Source organism: Trichosurus vulpecula, chromosome 1, assembly GCF_011100635.1.
Source record: "Trichosurus vulpecula isolate mTriVul1 chromosome 1, mTriVul1.pri, whole genome shotgun sequence".
Classification (NCBI taxonomy): domain Eukaryota; kingdom Metazoa; phylum Chordata; class Mammalia; order Diprotodontia; family Phalangeridae; genus Trichosurus; species Trichosurus vulpecula.
In genome coordinates, this window is record NC_050573.1 from 514,874,609 (window position 1) to 514,893,569 (window position 18,961).

Here is an 18,961-nt window from a genome sequence, read left to right on the forward strand (position 1 = left end):
TTTGGTTACATAGGCACTAGGGCGGCCCTGGTTCCTCCTATTCTCCTCCTTTCTTTTTCCCACACTCTCCCAAGATTCCCTTGTGGTCAGGCAAATCCAGACAAAGAACCGGAAGTGCCATGTGGTCAGGCAAATCCAGACTAAGAACCGAAGTGCCATGTGATCAGGCAAATCCAGACTAAGAACCGGAAGTGCCATGTGGTCACAAAGGCGAGACCCTTCTTTCTGACTCCATCTTGTTCCACCCTTACCTCACAGCCCTGAGTTTACCTCAGCAGGCCCTGGGGGTGGAGGTCCAGCGAGGGCAGGGGTCAGCTCTAACTTGCCCTGTTACACATCATGATCAACAAGTCGACTTTGAAGGCTTGCCTGGGTTGGTATCTAAAGCAGTCACCAACTACCTTCCTTTTTTCTCACAGTTTCTGGTTCTACTATTTGTCAGATTTGTGACCTTAATAACTAGTTTATCCTATCTGTCCTACTTCCCCAACTGTAAAATGAAGAGGTTGAAGTAGATAGCTTCCAAATTACCTTTCAAGTCTGTAACCCTGAATCTCTGGCTTCCCATAGAAAATGTAAATTTGATAACTTGCACTGTCAGCATCTCCCTTATTTTTTCTCTATGTTCACCCTGCTCGCCAATTCCTCTCCACATTCTTCAATAAGACAATCATAAGACTTGAGTGAAATAAAAAAAAAAACCCAAACAAAACAACACACTTTCTTTATGAGGAAAAGGTCAGGGACCTATGCCTTAGACTTAAAAAATAAAATGCATGACTAATTCAACACCAAATATATCTTACATTACATGACACTGAAACCTCCCCAAAGAAGATCTGTTCCTAAAATGTCCACACACACACAATGTTATATAAGATTATTTTAATGAATCTGATATTGAAATTACAGTTAAGCAGAGAGGTTATTACTTCATTAGACATAGTCATTATTTTCACAGTGAAGGATTGTTTCTGAAGGTAAGGATGACTTAATAGGATCAGTGAACAGAGTATATCTATTTTGAAACATACCATGTACTAAGTTTTAATTAACAATAAATGGCCTTCTTAATTTTTTAATGGCTTAAACTCTGCAAGAATTGTTTACTAAGAAAAACTCATGACTGTTGTTATACTTGAGGGATCTTGGGTTGATAGCACTTCCCAAATTTCAGGAAGAATAGGCTTCGCCACGTTTACATGAGAGTAAGAAGGCACATGATATGTTCTAGATATAACTTTTTTCATTCTGCCAATGTAAATAATCAGAGAAAATGGTAGTTGTAATATCTTTCATGTTTTAGGGTCATTCATTGAAGATATGGACCACCATCTCCTGTGCCATTCTTAGGAGTTCTTCTCAGAAATCTTGATTGTGACTGTCTTGACTTCAGTGTATTCATGGAGACCATACTCTCCCCTGGAGGGGAAAAAGATTCAAAATTGCATTCACTGTTATCCATATAATATAGTCAATGACTCAATATGAATTTGGCTTTCTTCATTAGGACAGATATAAGACAGAGTAGCCTAGTGGCTAGAAAGAAAGTCTTGGAGTCAGGAAGGCCAGGGTTCAAGACCTTCCTCTGACTCATGCTAGCTATGTGACCATGGGTAAGGCACTTAATGTCTAAGGGCCTCAAATCTCAAAGAATATACATTAAAGATGAATTCTTGATCTGTATCAGTAGAAGATATTTCTACATGGGTAATTTTCCATGTTCACAAAATCCCATTTATGGACCATTCACAAAAACTTTAGGATTAATGCCCTCAGAAACATTTTATCTTCTGAGAAGCATCAAGAATAGAAACAATAACTATTAGAGGCACCTTATGTATTAATGGTTCTTCTCCTATAAAATCATATAGAAAGTTATGGCTTTTTGGAATGCCCAACTCCATTGTTTTATAAATTGGAAGTTTAAAAATTCATGTTCTTATTGTAGTTAAGTGACACATATATTACTCCATTAGACACAGGGCTGACATCCTAGGATTGTTTCCAAAGCCAATTGCAGGGGAATATCTAGCTATGTAAGTAACTGGTGGTGGATGGAGAGTAAGGAGTGGAATGAGCCAGCAACACAGTATGGAGGACAATTGGAAGGGATAGGGCACAGTATGTAGAGAGGACAGTTAAACTATGTACAGTTTCTTTGGGTAAAGTGGTGGCCTGCCTCCCTGTCAATCTGCTAAGAGCTGTGACCCTGTTCCATTTCTTAGAGACCATACTGTACCTCCAAACTCTTGAAGAAGCGCAGGCTGTCAGCCAATGAGGCAAGGAGTGTGTGAACATTTGTAAGAAGGGCTGAGTAAATATTTCTTTCTTTCCAAATTGGCACCTGATGCAAAGTCCTCACCACCCTTCCCTAGTTATGTCTCTAAGTGAGTGAGATTCCAAAACACAAGTGAATATTGTGCATATATCTTCTAGGTGATCACTGAACAGGAGGAAGCTGAATCTTCACAGTATTCAAGAATCATTTTACAGTGATTATTAAAAAATCGTTAAATCATTGAATTATCATGAGGTTAAAGGTGACCGTTCAATAGACAGATTTACCACTGAGAATTCTAATACTCTTTCAAATAAATACCACCAAATAGATACAGCAAAACAAGAAGAAAACAATACTTCTAAACAAGCAAATACTATAAAAATACAACAGAGAAATTAAACATTTAAGTATTTATTAACAGCCACCTATATTCCATAGTATGGTTATTTTGTTGGCTGGGATGAAATGGAAGGAACTTTGTTTAAAACTGAGAAGCTAACATAGCCCTTAGATATTATAAAGTGGAAAAATTAGTACATTTTATTATAATGATGAATTTATAAAGAAAAATAAGTTATGTAATTCTTTTAATGAATTTGAATATGGTGCTGTGGTGCTAGTGTGATCAAAGATCTTCCCTGATCATTCAATTGGCCTCAGGTGGAGCTAGTTAAGGGAAGCTCAATTAGGAGAGGCTTGCTTGTAGGTAGGCCCACACCCTTTTGCTATTAGGTGCTAAGCCCCAGGCCTACAACCATTTGCTACCAGTTGCTAAGCCCCAGGCCTACACAGGGTACCTCTATCCTGTGGGTAACCATTAAGCTCAGACTGGAGAGAGCTGTGGAGACCAGAAAGCTGCAGAGAGAAGAGAGAGATGGAGAGACAGAGATGCAGAAATGCAGAGCCATAGAGATGGAGAGACACTGAGATGGAGAGAGAGAGAAAGAACTGCAAGGGCTCTGAGAACTACAGGGGCTTTCAGAACTCCAACCTCTCAGAACTGTGGGAGGAGATGATGCAGGCAAACAGACAGTTAGGATTTGTGAGTGAGTGTTTATGGGAAGGCCCTACCAGAGGGGAAGTTACAGGATGACTTGGCTCTTTGTTGTGATGTCGTGTTTTAATTTCCTTGCTGTTACATTGAAATGGATTTACTGGTTTTGGGATATAATTGTTGCTATGTCAAATTGCGATGATTGGTTTTGGGATTTGATCCTCTAGTGTCTGAATAAATGTTTTACTTCTTCTGCCTTCTATACAGAGAGTCTCTTATACTTTGCGATTCCGAACTATATAGGCATATTCATGGTCACCATTGATATCATGAATCTTGCCTTACTGATACAGGTTCTATTTTGATTTTGATTTTTTGTCCAGTAACAATTCACAGCTATGTAAATGTAAGGATGTAATTTTAATCTATTTGAACACTCTTTTTCATATTAATCGGTGGAACCTAAAATTCAACAAGTTATTTGGGCTTATAGGTTCCTAAGGAAGAGGAAGGAGGGCATATGATGAGAAAGAGACTCTGAATTTATTTGTGAGCACATGGGAAACATCAACAGGTATCATGAAGACAAATTATAAATAACACATATTGTGGATATGCCACATAAAATGCCAAAATGCTTTACGTACATTTCTCGCCCATTTCCAGACATCTTGAATCCACCAAAAGGGGCTTGAGGAGGACCTCCACCATAGCAATTCACCCTGTAAAGACAAAGGTATTTTTACATTAACATTTTGGTGTATTTCACTTTGCATTTGTTTAGTACCTACCATGGATGAGATTCTTTTCATTTTACTTTTGGAAGGGAAGGGAGGAAAGGAAAGGAAATAAGCATTAATTAAGTGTACACTATGTGTCAGGCACTGTGCCAAGTCCTTATAACTCCTTTAACTTTTGGATCAGACCTGTAAGTTCATTTGGATATAGAACTCCCAGTGAAAAATGTTTCTCTACCAAAGTAGTACTTACAGTCCTAAATTGCTCCAGGACACTTAATGGTCAAATAATTTGTCCAGAACTATCGCCAATATATGTCAGAGGCAGGCCTTGAACCAAGGTCTTCAAGATTTTGAGGCTATCTCTTTATCTAATAGAACAAACTACTTCTCTATAAAGGTCATAGTAGGTAATTAATGCAAAATTTTCTAGGTTTAGATGAACTAAAAAGGGGATAGCACTTAACTCATTAGCTATTAACTCTAGAATAATTTTTATATTTGCTTAAATAATTTAATGGCATTGTCATCTCATCAATTTGTGTATTCCCTCTATTGGAGGAGAACAGGCCCATCCACTTTTTTTGGAGCCTGTATGACACTCAAGAAGCTGAAAGAACTTATATTTTCTTACATTTTAATGGATTGCATCACAAGAGATTCTTGTACTATTTATAAGTTATGTTGTCAATACTTCGATAATGCTAATTGATGCTATTAGTATGACAGGTAAAGGGGGTAGTTACCAATATTTAATATTTCACACCTCTCATATGGGTATATTGACACCTACTTATTGTGTGGGCTATCTTGCTCACTTTAGCCTGCACTCCCAGTGACGGGTCTAAAGTTCCCATTGAAATGGACTGCCACAGTATCACTACATTAAAATTCTCTTGAGGTCCTAAGGTTAAGCATGTTTTGCGGTATATATACTTGGTATATAACCATGTTATCTCTTGAGCCCCCACTGATGCATTTCCATTTATATAAACAAGCCACTTACAATGATGACACTTTCAAGTTGTAAATAAAATCATCTCCTTTACAAAAAGGTGAAAAAGATAACAACAACATTGCAGGTATTGATGTACTAAAGCAAATGTTTGAACAATGCAACACATTATAGTATATAAATAATAATAATAACTAACAATTATATAACACTCATTATGTGCCAGGTATTATTCTAAGCACTTTATAATTGTTATGTCATTTGATCAAATAACTTCATAATGACCTCAGAAGGAAGGTTCTATTATTATGCCCATTTAATAGATGAGGAAACAGAGGCAAATAGAGGTTAAGTGACTTGCTCAGGGCCACACAGCGGGCAAATGAATGAGGCCACATTTGAGCTCAGATCTTTCTAATTCCAGATTCAGTGTTCTATCCACTGAACTTCTTAGGTCATAATCTCAAACTATAGCACTTAGCATCAGTGGGGGACAGTTGACCTGCACTTACAAAAACCTGTCAAGAGAGCATAGGAATCAGCCAAACCCATGCTCTTTAGAAGTACCTCATAATTCTGGGTTTCTGGACCTCAGTATCTTCTTTTTGTCTCAAGATCCACCAATAAAAGTTCTCAGAACATAACATTTTTAAAGGTAAAATCATAGGTGCTTTTTAAATGCTTAGAAATTCCTACAGAAAAGATAATGGAACCACTGGAAAATTCTTAAGGTGAGGAAAATCTTGTGGTTCCAGGAATTCTTTAGCATAGTGCTTCTCAGACTAGAAGTTGGAACTCTCACTAAGAAGGAAGTCTATTGGACTGCTCCTGGCAATGCATTACACACACACACACACACAAACACACAAACACAAACATACACGTTATTAGGACTAGCTACGATGGAGAGTGCAGGTAGGAGAAAGCGTCAAAGGAACAGTTTGGATTAAGAAGGAGTAGCTATATGAATGATCCCTTGTCCTAGCCTAAGGTAGGGCCAAAAATGACTAGAAGGCAGGTACATCAAAATTGCAATGTGACCTCAAAGGCTGATACAGCAGCTAATCTGAGAATAGACAAATCCTACAAGAAACAGGACAAAGAGGTTAATTACAGAAAACTGCCATATCACCTTGAAGTGCTGATGTAGGAAAACAACTGGATTTAGAGTCATGGGACTTGGTGTTGTATCCCAGTTTTGTCCTTTACTGTGTGACTTCAACATGCCACTTCACTTCTTTGAGACTCAGATTTCTGATCTATCAGATTCAAGGGGTTGGACTAAATGAACCCCAAGTTTCCTTTGAAGTCTAAATAACATGTCCCTAAATATAACCAAGAAGATAGGGTTCAGTTCTTGCCTCTCAACCATACTGGCCATGTGACCCTGTGCAAATTGTTAACCTCTCAACACCACTGGCAACGCTCTAAGGCAACTTTCCAAGCTTCATAGCAAGTGCTAGTTTGCACTGGTGGGGGCGTTTTCCTCACTGGGAGATCCTCATACTAATGACATCACAGGTCTACTCCCCAAATAAGAATATGTAACCTTAACATATAACACTGTGCCTTCTACATCAAATAATATAGTGCTGAACATGTAGTAGGCACTGACAAATTCTTATTGATTAATGAATTTTTCCCTGTTATCCTGGACCTGTAATTTCACTGGTATAGTTTCCACTCTTAGTAGGAAATCCTTTCCGTTGATGGAGCAAGACAACTGATGTTTTAACATAACCTTATGTTCCTATAAGACATAGGGTTAAATGACTTGCCACACAGCTAGTGTTTGTCAGAGGAAGAGCATGAACATCAGTCTTCCTGACTCCAAGGCTGGTCTTCAGACATTTACTGGATGTATGACCCTGGCCAAGTTATATAAATGCCTCCATTTCCTCATCTTTAAAATGGATGTAATTCTACTGCTTACCTCCCAGGGATGCTGTCTGGTGAAAATGTGATAATATTTATAAAGTGCTTTGCAATCTTTAAAGCTCTCTATAAAATCTACCTTTGTTATTATAGCTATATTTTATATTATCATATAATATTATTTATTATGGCATTTATATTAATAATATTACATATTTTGTATTAAATGTTTTGTGTAACATTATTTATAATGTTTTTATATATTATACATCATTAAAATTTGTTCTTTATATTACTAAAAGCAATATTATTATTTACTAATACCAAAACACTTCTCAATTAGGTAATTTTAAACAACACATTTCATTAAAATATCTTCAGGAACCAAACCATGTAGGATAGACAGATCTCAGCTAAACTACCATATCACTCATCTATAAAATCATCAATAGCACAGAAAAAAAGCAGAGAAAACCTACATCTCAGGGGCCTACCTAGTTTGGAAAGAAAAAAAATGTTGTTTTTCAAATGTCCAAGTTTTTCTCTTAATGTGATTTAAGACATGATGTAATCTCCTAAAAGGCCACATCAATAAGTTTTGACTTACCAGACTACTCCAGCTTGAAGGGCAGAGGAAATGGTCAAGGCTTTATCAAGATCTTTGGTGAAAACGCCTGCTGCTAAGCCATAGTGGGTGTTGTTAGCCCTCCTGATTACTTCATCGATAGTTTTAAATTTCATGATTTGCTGGACTGGTCCAAAAATCTGCTCCATAGAAAGAAGGAGAGAGAGAAAGAAGTGGAGACAATGAGAGAAGAAAGGAAGGTGAGAGGGGGAAAGCACACAAATATGAATTAAATCAAATTAACTGCTTTTGTTGTTGTTGTGTGGAAAGTTTGTTTTGGTTTGTTTTATTCAATTAGTTTGGGGTGATAAGTTTTTTAAGAATGGATGTTTTCCTAACACGAAATATGAAATCACTTTGCAGTAAATTGGTCCCCATACTCGTGTGTTAGAATTATACCTATGACAAGTAATTTTTGTCAAATAGACTGTAAGCTCCTCAAGATCAAAGAGTAGTTCTACATTGTTTTTATTCCCAGTGACAAGCATAGTACCTTGCACATAGTAGTCATTTAATAAATGCTTGTTGAATGAATATCCTGGAAGAAAACAGGTCGGGAGGCACCATGGTATAGTGGAGAGAATGCCAGAATCAGATGTCATGGGCACTCACGTTGGCTCTGCTATTTACTACCTGTTTGATTTTGCTCAAATCAATTTTCCTTTTTTCAGTCTTCATTTCCTTATCTGTAAAATGAGTGGGGTAGAATGATGACCTCTGAGGCCACTAAAAAACTTCAGATCATGATTGTATACACAAGATAAATAACATTTATGTGAGAAATCAAATTCAAAGTGAGGATTTTTTTATCTTCCTATTCCTACTTTTACCATTTTAAAAATATTTAATTATTTATTTTTCAGTTTTCAATATTCATTTCCGTAAGTTCCATTTACTTTCTCCAGTTTGTTATGAAAGGGGATGGGCAGCATGATCTTCATTCCCCCTTCTTCCCTGAGCTAACGCTGCCCAAAAGACTACTTGTGCCACACACTGCTTACCTGCTCTGAACCCCATCCTTATGGCACTATGTAAGAAGGAACATCTGTGTATGTGTATTTGTAGGCATGTGTATATACATACCTACATACATACCTACATTATTAATATATGTATATGTATGTATATTCCTATTTCAAAGTATTACATGCACCCTTAAGTGGCTGTAAAAGATTAGCATATCTATTTACCTATCAGGAAATGACTCAGAGATTGGTGAGAACAAAACCCACTATGGAAAATCTACAATTTGAAATGGAACTCAGTCCTCTAGTTGGTAGAATTATAGACTCTGTGAGGTCATCAATTTTGAGTTCACTCTTCCATACAGAAAATACTTTCTAGAAATAATAGCTTTTAATGAATTATCTGTAGTATATTTTAGTCTTTAACTTCTTTTGACCATGCATTTGGTTTTGAGGTTGCTACTTTGCAGCCAGTGAAAAAATGTAATGTTACTCTAGTACCTTAGACAAATGAATTTAATTTTTGTTACCCTACTTTCCTTATGTGTAAAAGGAGGGAGCTGATGCAGATCAAAGCTCATAGAGTGATATCAAAGTGATATCAAAGATTCCCTCCAAGTCTAAATATAATATCTATACTTTCGAGTTATCCATATCCCCGGCCAGATACTTCATTTTTTTTTCTACCAAGAAATGACAGAAGTCGTAAAAGATCTGAGCCCAGGCAATTCTTAATGTGGCCACTTCCTTTTTGGCAAAGAGATGGGGACTACTAATGCAGAATATTACATAATGCTGTCATACTCGATCTCTCTGTCAGTCAATTCTGCCTGTTTTTCTTTAAAATAATAGAGAGTCAATGAAAGAAGGAGCTTATTGGGCAATATCTGTAGTATCAAAAAAGGCACCAATAAAACTTTTAAAAAACACCAAATATAGACAAACAACGTAAGTAAGATATTATGTTCCTAGGTCTTAATTTTCTGCTATAAACCTTCCATTTAAGTTCAGGTCTGGCCAACAAGCATTACACAAAGACTGGACTAATGATTCATAGGTGCCTAAGAATTCTTTAAACAAAGTCAGATAATTACTTTCTCAAAGTAAAGTTATTCCTCTCTGAAAGAGAACTGCATGCTTATATATGGCCAGAGGCCTTTGGAACTGAATAAGGCTAAAATGCAGATTGATTGATTGTAAAGGGAAACAAGTAAACATTGATGGCAAAATGGTCTCATGTGGAGAATTTGGGCAAGAATCAGGAGGACTGGAATTCTGCTCCCATATTTCCATCAACCAGCTGTGATACCTTAGGCAAGTCACTATGCCATCACTAAATGTCAGTTGTATTGTCTGTTAAAAGGGTAATAACAATGAGTGAGGTAACAGAAAAATATAAAGGATCTCTGATCTTATCAGTATTGGGAATTCCCTCCAACAAAATCAGAGCATTATCATGCTATGATTTTTTTATGTAAGTCCTAAGGAGTGGCTGAATCACAGAGAGGTTAAGTGACATACCCACATGGCTAGTAAGTGTCAGAAGCAAGATTTAAAAGTAGGTCTTTCCAACCAGGTGATTAACACTTATCCGTAATATCATGATGTCTCTGTGTAAGTAGGGATAACGAGATCAGAGATTCTAGCACTCTCTGAAAGGGTAAACAGGCTTTAGGAAGATGGCTGTGTGATCCTGGAAAAGTCACTTAACTCTGCTTTCCTCAGGTCCCCCTTTTGTGAAATGAGCTGGAGAAGGAAATGAGAAAACACTAAAAAAATTCAGTATCTTTGCCAAAAAAAATCCCAAATGGGATCGAGAAGTATTGGACATGACTGAACAATGACAACAACAACAAATGAGGACAGTACACATGGGTATGCTGGGAAATATTTACAACTGGATGTCCAAAAAGGGAGACTCAGATTTAGTTTTGATCTGCATTATGAACCTTTTGTTCCTCTTTCTCAAGTCTATTCAGGCAACAAAACAAATCATAGCTTCTGAGGTTTGATGTTTTCAAAGTGTAAATTCATGGGATGAATATTTAACAATTGTGGAACAAGTGGAATAGCCTCCAGCATGCCACTGAAAGACATTACTATTAACTACTTTATTCTAGGATTGAAGAGCAATACTTCTAGTATTGCTTCTAGTATCTTTTAATGTGATTTTTCATTCAGATACGGTGGCTTTTTTGGTCTTTGCCATCTAGATAGATGGATGGATAGATAGAAAGATAGATAGATATTAAAAAACTGAGAGGGGTCAAAGTAGTTCAGTGGCAATAGCATTCGTTGGTTTTGGAGTCATAGGATATGGGTTCACATCCCCATTGAATACTGAGGATTTGTGTGATCTTGTATGACTTACTCTCAAGGCCTCAGTTTTTCATCTGGAAAATAAAGGGGTGTTAAAGTCTTCTGAGGTCCCTTCTATGACCTTATGCTCCTAACAGTATGACCCAACCATTAACAAGATGAAACAAACAGGTTTGTTAGGAAAAAGTAGAAGTAAAAGGAATATACTTGATGTAAAAAAAAGAAGACTAAGGAGTAACTCCAAGGCTATTATCTTGTGAGGAAAATGTAACTAGTGTGTTCTCTACATTTCTGATAAATAATAGGCATTCTGTAATCCTTAGCCTGCTATTTCAATGTTAGCAATAATTGTCATTATGGTTAGTATTAGACTGAGTTGGACTGAAGGGAAAATCTTTTTTTTTAATTTCAATTTTTAGTTTTCAACATTCATTTCCACAAGATTTTGACTTCCAAATTTTCTCCCCATCTCTCCCATACACACACACACACACACACACACACGCGTGTGTGTGTGTGTGTGTGTGTGTGTGTGTATTCCTGAAGGGAAAACCTTTTGAAAGTCAGGGTGACAAAAATGTTGAGAAGTCTTCATCTCTCCAGAAACTGCAACAACAAACCAACAATTTATTCTGGATGGCTTAGTTATCCCCAAGCATGAAAGGCAGTGCTCTGGATCAGATAGCATCTCTTGGTCTCTTCAAGGTCTATGATTCTTAAATAGCCTCAGTGACTTCAATTATATTTTATAAATTGAAGTCAAGCCAATAATGACCTGCACAAGGAAGGGCAAGTGTTATGAAGATTCCCTATCATTGAAAAGGGGGAAAATGCTAATTAATATGGTGCTTTTATGATTTCTAAGTTTTTTAAGCATGTAGAAATAGTTTCTCTTCCTATTATTTGGATATAGTATAGTTTGGAACTGTCATATGATGATTAGTATTTATTGCCAGAGGGTTTGGGAGTGCTTAGTGCTCCCTTCTGTAGTGAAAGTTCAATCAATGAATGAGACAAGCCAATTAAGGTAAAAATAGAGGGGGGGATTCACATCTATGGGAGGGAAAATATTCATCTAGTTGTGTCTTGAAAATGGACACTTTGCTTACAAGTGTGTAGATAAAAAAGGAAGTAACTGAAGGAACAGACTGGAACCAAGGCCTTTACCTCTTCTTTGGCGATGCGCATCTCATCAGTAACATTGGAGAAAACTGTGGGCTGGATGAAGAAACCTTTGTCTCCCCATGGTCCTCCTCCACATTCCAGTTTGGCTCCTTGCTTCTTCCCACTCTCAATGAGGTCAAGTATTTTATTGTACTGCTCTTTATCAATCTACATGAATATGAAGGGAAAGGGAGGGAGGGATAACATAAAGGAAAGAAAAAATAAACTTAAAGTGACAATGATTCTTTGAACTTGTGATTAAAAAAAGAAAATGGTTAAGTGTTGCAAATATATCTAAATAGCTTTATTGGCCTTAAAGTTAGCTTTTTTAAAAAATCTGTCTTTGTAAAATATTACATAAGTGTAAATTAAGATTAATCATTGACAATGAATGGGCAAAAGCTGGGGGAAGAGGGAAGGATGGGCTGGTGGCCTGTGGAATTAGAGAATTTAGGGGGAAATAGAATTTATAAGCAAGGAGGAAATAGAAAAAGGTAGTGGAGAAAGTAGAGAGTGGTTTTGGCCTGAATTCAGCAAAGTAGTTTAGTAAAGGGAAAGTTTGAATTTTATATTAAGGTATGAGCTCTCACTATGTTCCATCCACTTCTAGGTCTCACATCCCCTGTGAATTAGTAGAAAAGCATAACAAAATGCCCATTTTGGTTAAAGGAATTAGTCTGACCTTCACTTGAAGGACACTATACAGCAAGATTCCTCTTTTCTGTACTAGGCAAGAAGGCACTTGAGGATACCTTTATGACAATTTACTCCCTGAATACAGAGGAAGAAAATAGGGCAGAGGGATTTATTTTTAAATACATAATGATTAGTTATAATGGCATTTATATAGCACTAGTACTATTCGTATGGTTTCTTATTTGAATGTCATGAGGTAAATGCTACTATTATTCATATTTTCCAGATGAGGAGGCAGTCTGAGAGCCCTGCCCATGGTCACATAGTTAGTGTCTGAGGGGAGATTTCAACTCAGGTCTTTCTGATTCCAGTCTGAAGAAGTTCTGTTCCCTGTCCCAAATTGGGAAATCCTGACTGTGCACATCTTTTCAATCTGTTCCAATCTGGCCCAGGAAAACAAATGCTCATTCTCATTTCATTCTGGATCCAGAAAAAGGAAATAGAGACAAGCTCCCTTCTCTCTATTGATTTTTGTTTCCTATTATGTGCATTCCTTTAATTACCAACCTGAGGGCCTTGCTGTACTCCTGGGTTCAGAGGATTCCCCAGGGTGTATTTCTTGGCACGCTCTACACTCCTCTGAACAAACTCATCGTAAATAGACTCTTCCACAAAAAGCCTCGATGCAGCAATGCAGCACTGGCCCTGGTGGAAGAACACACCTTGGTGTGCCGCTTCCACAGCAGTATCCACTGTAAAGGAAACATCACCAAGCCACAGGTTATACAAAGTGAAGAAAACACATTTCCAAAAGATTATATATAATATATACAGACATATATCTATATCTATTTATGTATATATCTATTTGTATATATGTATATACCTATATATCTATATCTGTCAATCTATCTATCTATCTATCTATCCTTTTTTGCCAAGAGGAGAGAAATGTCTTTTAGCTCTTAAAATACACACCATATATGGTTCTATGGCTCTTTTTGGACCTCACTGTCACTGAGTATTTCTGGATGGAGACTGCATTAAAACTGGGTAGTAGGAAAAACTTGAAATGATTGTACAAGTCTCTTGTGCTCAATTGCATCAAAACATCGTTTTGAAAAGACTTGAGTAATAACTCTGGCTATGGTAAAACAGACTACTGGAATGAAAGCTAAAGTTTCCTTTTCTTTCTTTCAATCTTTTGATCTTGTTCTCCAAAAAGAATCTTTCAAAATGCCTCAAAAATGAGTCTATATCCTTCAAATAAAAACAAACAAAAACCCCACTTGCTTATGCATTGTTGAGATAGTTATATATACAGTTAAAAGTTATATGATTGTTTTATAGTTTCTATTATAAGAAAATATAGCCTTTTAAATATACTAATTTTCCAGCTTAGCTTTGGAGTTATGTATGATTTTTTTAAACCTTGTGTACTGTGAAGATCAACTTATTTCCTGCCTGAAAAGACAGTTTAATCTATTTAGTATTCAGTTTAGGAGACTTCCCATATCACCATTTGATAAGTTAGAGGCCACTTGATTTTACAGTAGATAGAGTCTAGAGTCAAGAAAACCTGAGTTCAAATATAGCCTCTGACCCTTACTAGTTATATCACCCTGGGCAGGTTACTTAAACAGTTTCTTCAACTGTAAAATATATATATTCACACACATACATACATATGTGTATACGGCAAGTTTTATTGTTATTTTTGTTATCGTTATCTTTATTATAACATCCCAACTACTCAGTTTCCTTTAACTTGATGGAATTTTCTCACCTTCTTAAAAGCCTTCTGGACTAACCTGGGGGGAAAAAAGACTTTTAAAAGCAAATATCTCTTAGGGTGGTAAAGAAAATGCAAGGACAGTATCATCTAAAAAGCTATGCATTTAAAATATCAGGAAATAGATGGTACAGTACCATGTCAGAGGGCCATGTGTCCTTTACACCTGAGCTTAGCTCTCCTGCTGGTATGATAAGATTGAAAACACAGTGAAGCATAATTTAGGGCTTTTTAGTTTGTTGATTATTTTCCAAAAGTAAAGACAGTGGAGCTTTTGTTTGTTTTATTCTAATACAAATTCAAGTAAAATGTAAGCCCCTGGAGAGGAGCAACTGCTTTGGTTTTTGTTTTTTGTATTTCTAGAAGCTAGCAAAGTGCTTTGCAAACAGAAAGGACTCAGAACTGCAATTATTGATTTAAAAAAGTCTCATCCCAGGAATCTGGAAATAATTGAGCACATTGGAGAATATTGGTCAAACATTGCTCTGAGACATGATAAAAGAGGAAAAAAGCATTAATTATACTAACAGTCAGCATCAGCAAATACAATGCAAGGACTCTTTCCCCCCAATTCCAGTGTAACTCTCTTCAGGTTGCTTTTCCCAGCAGCCTGTTTGATTAGCAGGCCAACCTGAAAGAGAACATAAAGAGGAAGTTGGTTTCCAGGAGGGAAACTTGGTTGGCCTTCATCCATAGGTCTTGGGTTTCTATGTCCTGGATATCTCATGAAGTTCCCTGATTTATATTGTTTCTTTGTCTTTGTATTTGCTCAGACAAGACACTAGATGAAATGATTTCCAGTATCCTTTCCAATTTGAAAGGTGTATGATTTCCTTTATTCTTTAGGCTCACTATCTCAATCTCCTTTTCACTAAGGAAGGAAAACTGGAACAAAGCATTTGGAGATGCCTTTTGCTTGTGTTCAGATATCTCTGTATTTTATCTTGCTGCATAACAATCCCCCAAATCAGTTTCTATTATGACAGTTAATGTTTAGCAAGTTGTTTTCCAAACTAAACTTTGGCATAAGAACACAGAAAGCCTTAAAATGCCTGTTGCTGTCTTAGTACCATATTTTAGTAACATTTCAATTCAATTAACTAGAAAAAAAATGAGTGAATGTTTATTTTGTATCATAAGCATCCATCAGTGCTGGAAAACCAAAGTGGATGAAAAATGTATGTTGCCCAGGTTACATCCCAATTGGATGAGTAGCCTGTCAAATAAGTCTGACTAAGTATAAGTATGACTTCAGCAATCACTGTATATGGACAATGAGTTAGAAGTAGAATTGAATAGTAGGAAGAAATCAGGCTGGATTGCAGTTGGGAAAATTCACAGTACTTTCGACAATCCCAAATTCTTACTTCTGAAATAATCTATTGATTATTAATATTCTCAAAAGAATTATAACTATAAATAATACAAAGGGCAGTAGAAAGACATGAGGCATATATATAAGCGGGCTGCAGGATATGATCAACAATGATCTATTGAAAGTATGTAAGATTAAAGTGAGGTCATGTATGATCAGAAAAGTAGGTGGTCAGGTAAGAAGAATGAGACGATAGCTGGAATATCCACTTGGTGTATGAGTACCCAGAAGATATAAAATTATATATGAAAGTCCTCCAGTTCTTTTTGTACTACCTCTATGGGAAAAATGGACAAGCATGGTTTAGAATGAGAAAGCATAGAGGGGTTATAAATTCTACTCATCAAGGAACTACCAATACCAATAGAATTGTGGATCAATGAAAGCATGTAACTTGCTGACTGCTGCCATAAATTACAACAAAATATTTGAATCTCACTGTTGTTTTAGTTACATTAAAACTAGTTTAGCGTTTTAATTCAACTGTGTCCTGTGAATCTAGAAAAAAAAAACTGGTGTGGAGCCCATCTGAATGGTTATTATACTTAAAAACTGTTAAGATAGATGCATTACTATAGTGCAGATGGGAATGACATATACTTGTGATCTTGTTTTCTTAACATATATACTTATGCATGCATCTCTCTTTCTCCCTCTCCTTTCCTCTTCAGCCTTTCCTAGCCAACTCACAGACTATTGTAATTGGGAGGAACTTTAAAGTTTATTTAGTCCAACCTTTTTATTGTATGGAGGAGGAAACTGAGACACAGAAGGATTGTGATTTGCTGAAGATGTATAATTACTTAATGACAAAACCTGAACCTGAATCCAAAATTCCTGACTTCAAGGCCTGTGTGATTCTTCACAGGGCTGCTGTAAGAAAAGTGCTTTGTAATATCTAAAGCACCATAGGCATGTGAGACCTCATTAACACTGACATATGATTCAGCATTGATCCTATGGAATAATGCCCTAAATATATAGTGGTCATTCGAAACTGTCAAGGCTTGATTTGTATTTCCATCACAATATCCATCATTATATTATAACCCTATGTGAAAACACCTAGTTCATGACCATGGCCTTGTCTTGTTTGTATCACAATCAGTTTTTCTACATCCACTTGGGACTCATCAATGTGACTAATCTTGGTCTTCCTCACACTGTCAGTTGGTGTATGCTCATAGAATTCAAGCTTATTTTGATGCTTATCCATGTATAACAAACACAATAAGGAAGGACAGTTTGATGGAGGTTGGGGGGGAAATACTAGTGTCTCCATTAATCAATGAAGCAGCAGTTATTAAATGCCTACTCTCTGCTAATGTTTCTGCTAGGTACTAGGCAAAAGCAAAAAAGAGAGAATTCTTGCCTCCGGGGGCTTATGTTCTTTCACAACTAGCACAGTGTCCTGCAAATAGAATGTCCTTAATGAATACCTGTTGAATTAAATTGAAGACTGTTCTCTGTAAATGCCTTCCCCTTAAACCATGTTTGAAGGCATTATGTAAGAATGTAATTGAAATGGAACTTGACCTCCAAATCACTACACTAACTAGCCATTGAGAATGCCTTAATATCTAACTTGTCTTACCTCTGTGGACCCTGTGAAGGCCACTTTATCTACATCCATGTGAGAAGAAATGGCTGCTCCAGCTGTGGGTCCATAACCAGGTACAATATTTACTACTCCTGGAGGAAATCCTGCCTAAAGGAGTGAGAACCACAAATTAATCCCAGAGCAAAAGGATCTAAAAATACTATGAATAGAAAAACACCTTATTATCATCATTATCAGGAAGTTCAGAATCTAATTATAGAAGATAACCAAACCAAATAGGAAATCCCTATCTATTACATTTTTATGATTTGTTTCATCCTTGAAGAGTGAAAAATCTTTCAAAAAGAACATTCAGATTGACCTCGGGATGATAGCTGTTTCTGGGAATTAATGCTTCATGAGGTAGAAGAAGAGGAACAGAAGGAAAAAACTCACTCTTTCTCTAAGGATGATTTCATTCATTCATTCATTCATTCGTTCATTCATTCATCATGACAGAAATCTTTGGTGTGTTTTGAAGACATTCCCAATAAAATATTTTGTGTTTCTTCAATTCCCTTTTCCAAGAAGGGATAGATTGGAGATGGTAGTAACCATGCTAGAAAGAAAAGGGAGTCATGAATGGTATGTACGTGTTTCTTCTGTTTATTGATCTATCTGTTGTTCTCCTGGGTTCTAAGTCCTCATCATGATGTAACATTTAATTCCCATAATCCTTTTAGATCACAACATTAAGAACGACCATTGAAGAGTCAGATTCAGCTTTTAGAGTTCTTGGGAGAAAAGAACATTCGCATCCTTAAATATGTCACCCCTCACACCATCATGATGTATTAGAGTCAGACTTTAGAGGAGACCTGAGCTTTGTTATCTGGCTCAAAGAACAAGCTCTGGAAGATACTGTTGAGCTAGAAAGGCTTTGAAACCAGACCAGTGATAAAATCTGTACCAATTGTCCAATAATCCGTCTAAGTTCGGGCCTTGTTGGTTGCAGAGTATCATGTTTTTCAGCTGAAGCAACTCTCAAGACTTTCAACTAATTTGTGTTGTGGGTATGATCTGTGTCCACTGAAATGAGCTGGTACACTGAGAAAATCATATTCTTGAAATATTTGTTTTTTTTGCAGGGGGAAGGCAGGGCAATTGGGGTTAAGTGAACATTCTTGAAATATTGAAGAATAATAAAATAGGGTCTGGGTGAGGGGAGGATGACAACCATTGATGGATATTCAAAACCACATGTAATCTAAAAAAAGATGAAAACTGAAAAAAGATGTATTGGTAACGTAAACTTAATGCTATCTAAATATTTTAAACAAACAATAAGCAGCACGAGGAATTAAAATGTATTTCTGAGACATTTAGGCATGGAGAACTTTGTTTCTGACCCTTCTTTATGCTGGGATGCACACAGAGATGCACACACACATATAACATTACATATACACACATATACATATACGCATATACCTAAACAGACACATATATACACACACATATATACACACATACACAAACATATACATATATATACACATATATGTCTATATTAGTATAAAAATTTATTTTTCAATTCATAGAAAAAACCAAGCATTTCCATAAAGCAGTACAATAAAAAATATAAGTGTGCATAAAAGTGCAAATCTATCATGTACAATTTATTATTCCCTCCAAACATA

At 36.4% G+C, this 18,961-nt stretch overlaps 1 protein-coding gene across 1 annotated transcript in view; it reads right to left on the minus strand.

Annotated features, from left to right (window-relative positions):
* Nucleotides 1-868: 868 nt before the first annotated feature.
* LOC118833609 (retinal dehydrogenase 1-like) overlaps nt 869-18,961 on the minus strand; it is a 41,866-nt gene continuing 23,773 nt past the window's right edge. The window contains exons 7-13 of the mRNA XM_036740986.1: nt 17,316-17,429; nt 14,875-14,977; nt 13,122-13,306; nt 11,922-12,086; nt 7,453-7,610; nt 3,926-4,000; nt 869-1,422 (exon numbers count right to left, since the gene is read on the minus strand). Of these exons, the coding sequence (XP_036596881.1) occupies nt 1,350-1,422; nt 3,926-4,000; nt 7,453-7,610; nt 11,922-12,086; nt 13,122-13,306; nt 14,875-14,977; nt 17,316-17,429 (873 nt within the window). The 3' untranslated portion in view covers nt 869-1,349. The remainder of the gene's footprint in view (nt 1,423-3,925; nt 4,001-7,452; nt 7,611-11,921; nt 12,087-13,121; nt 13,307-14,874; nt 14,978-17,315; nt 17,430-18,961) is intronic.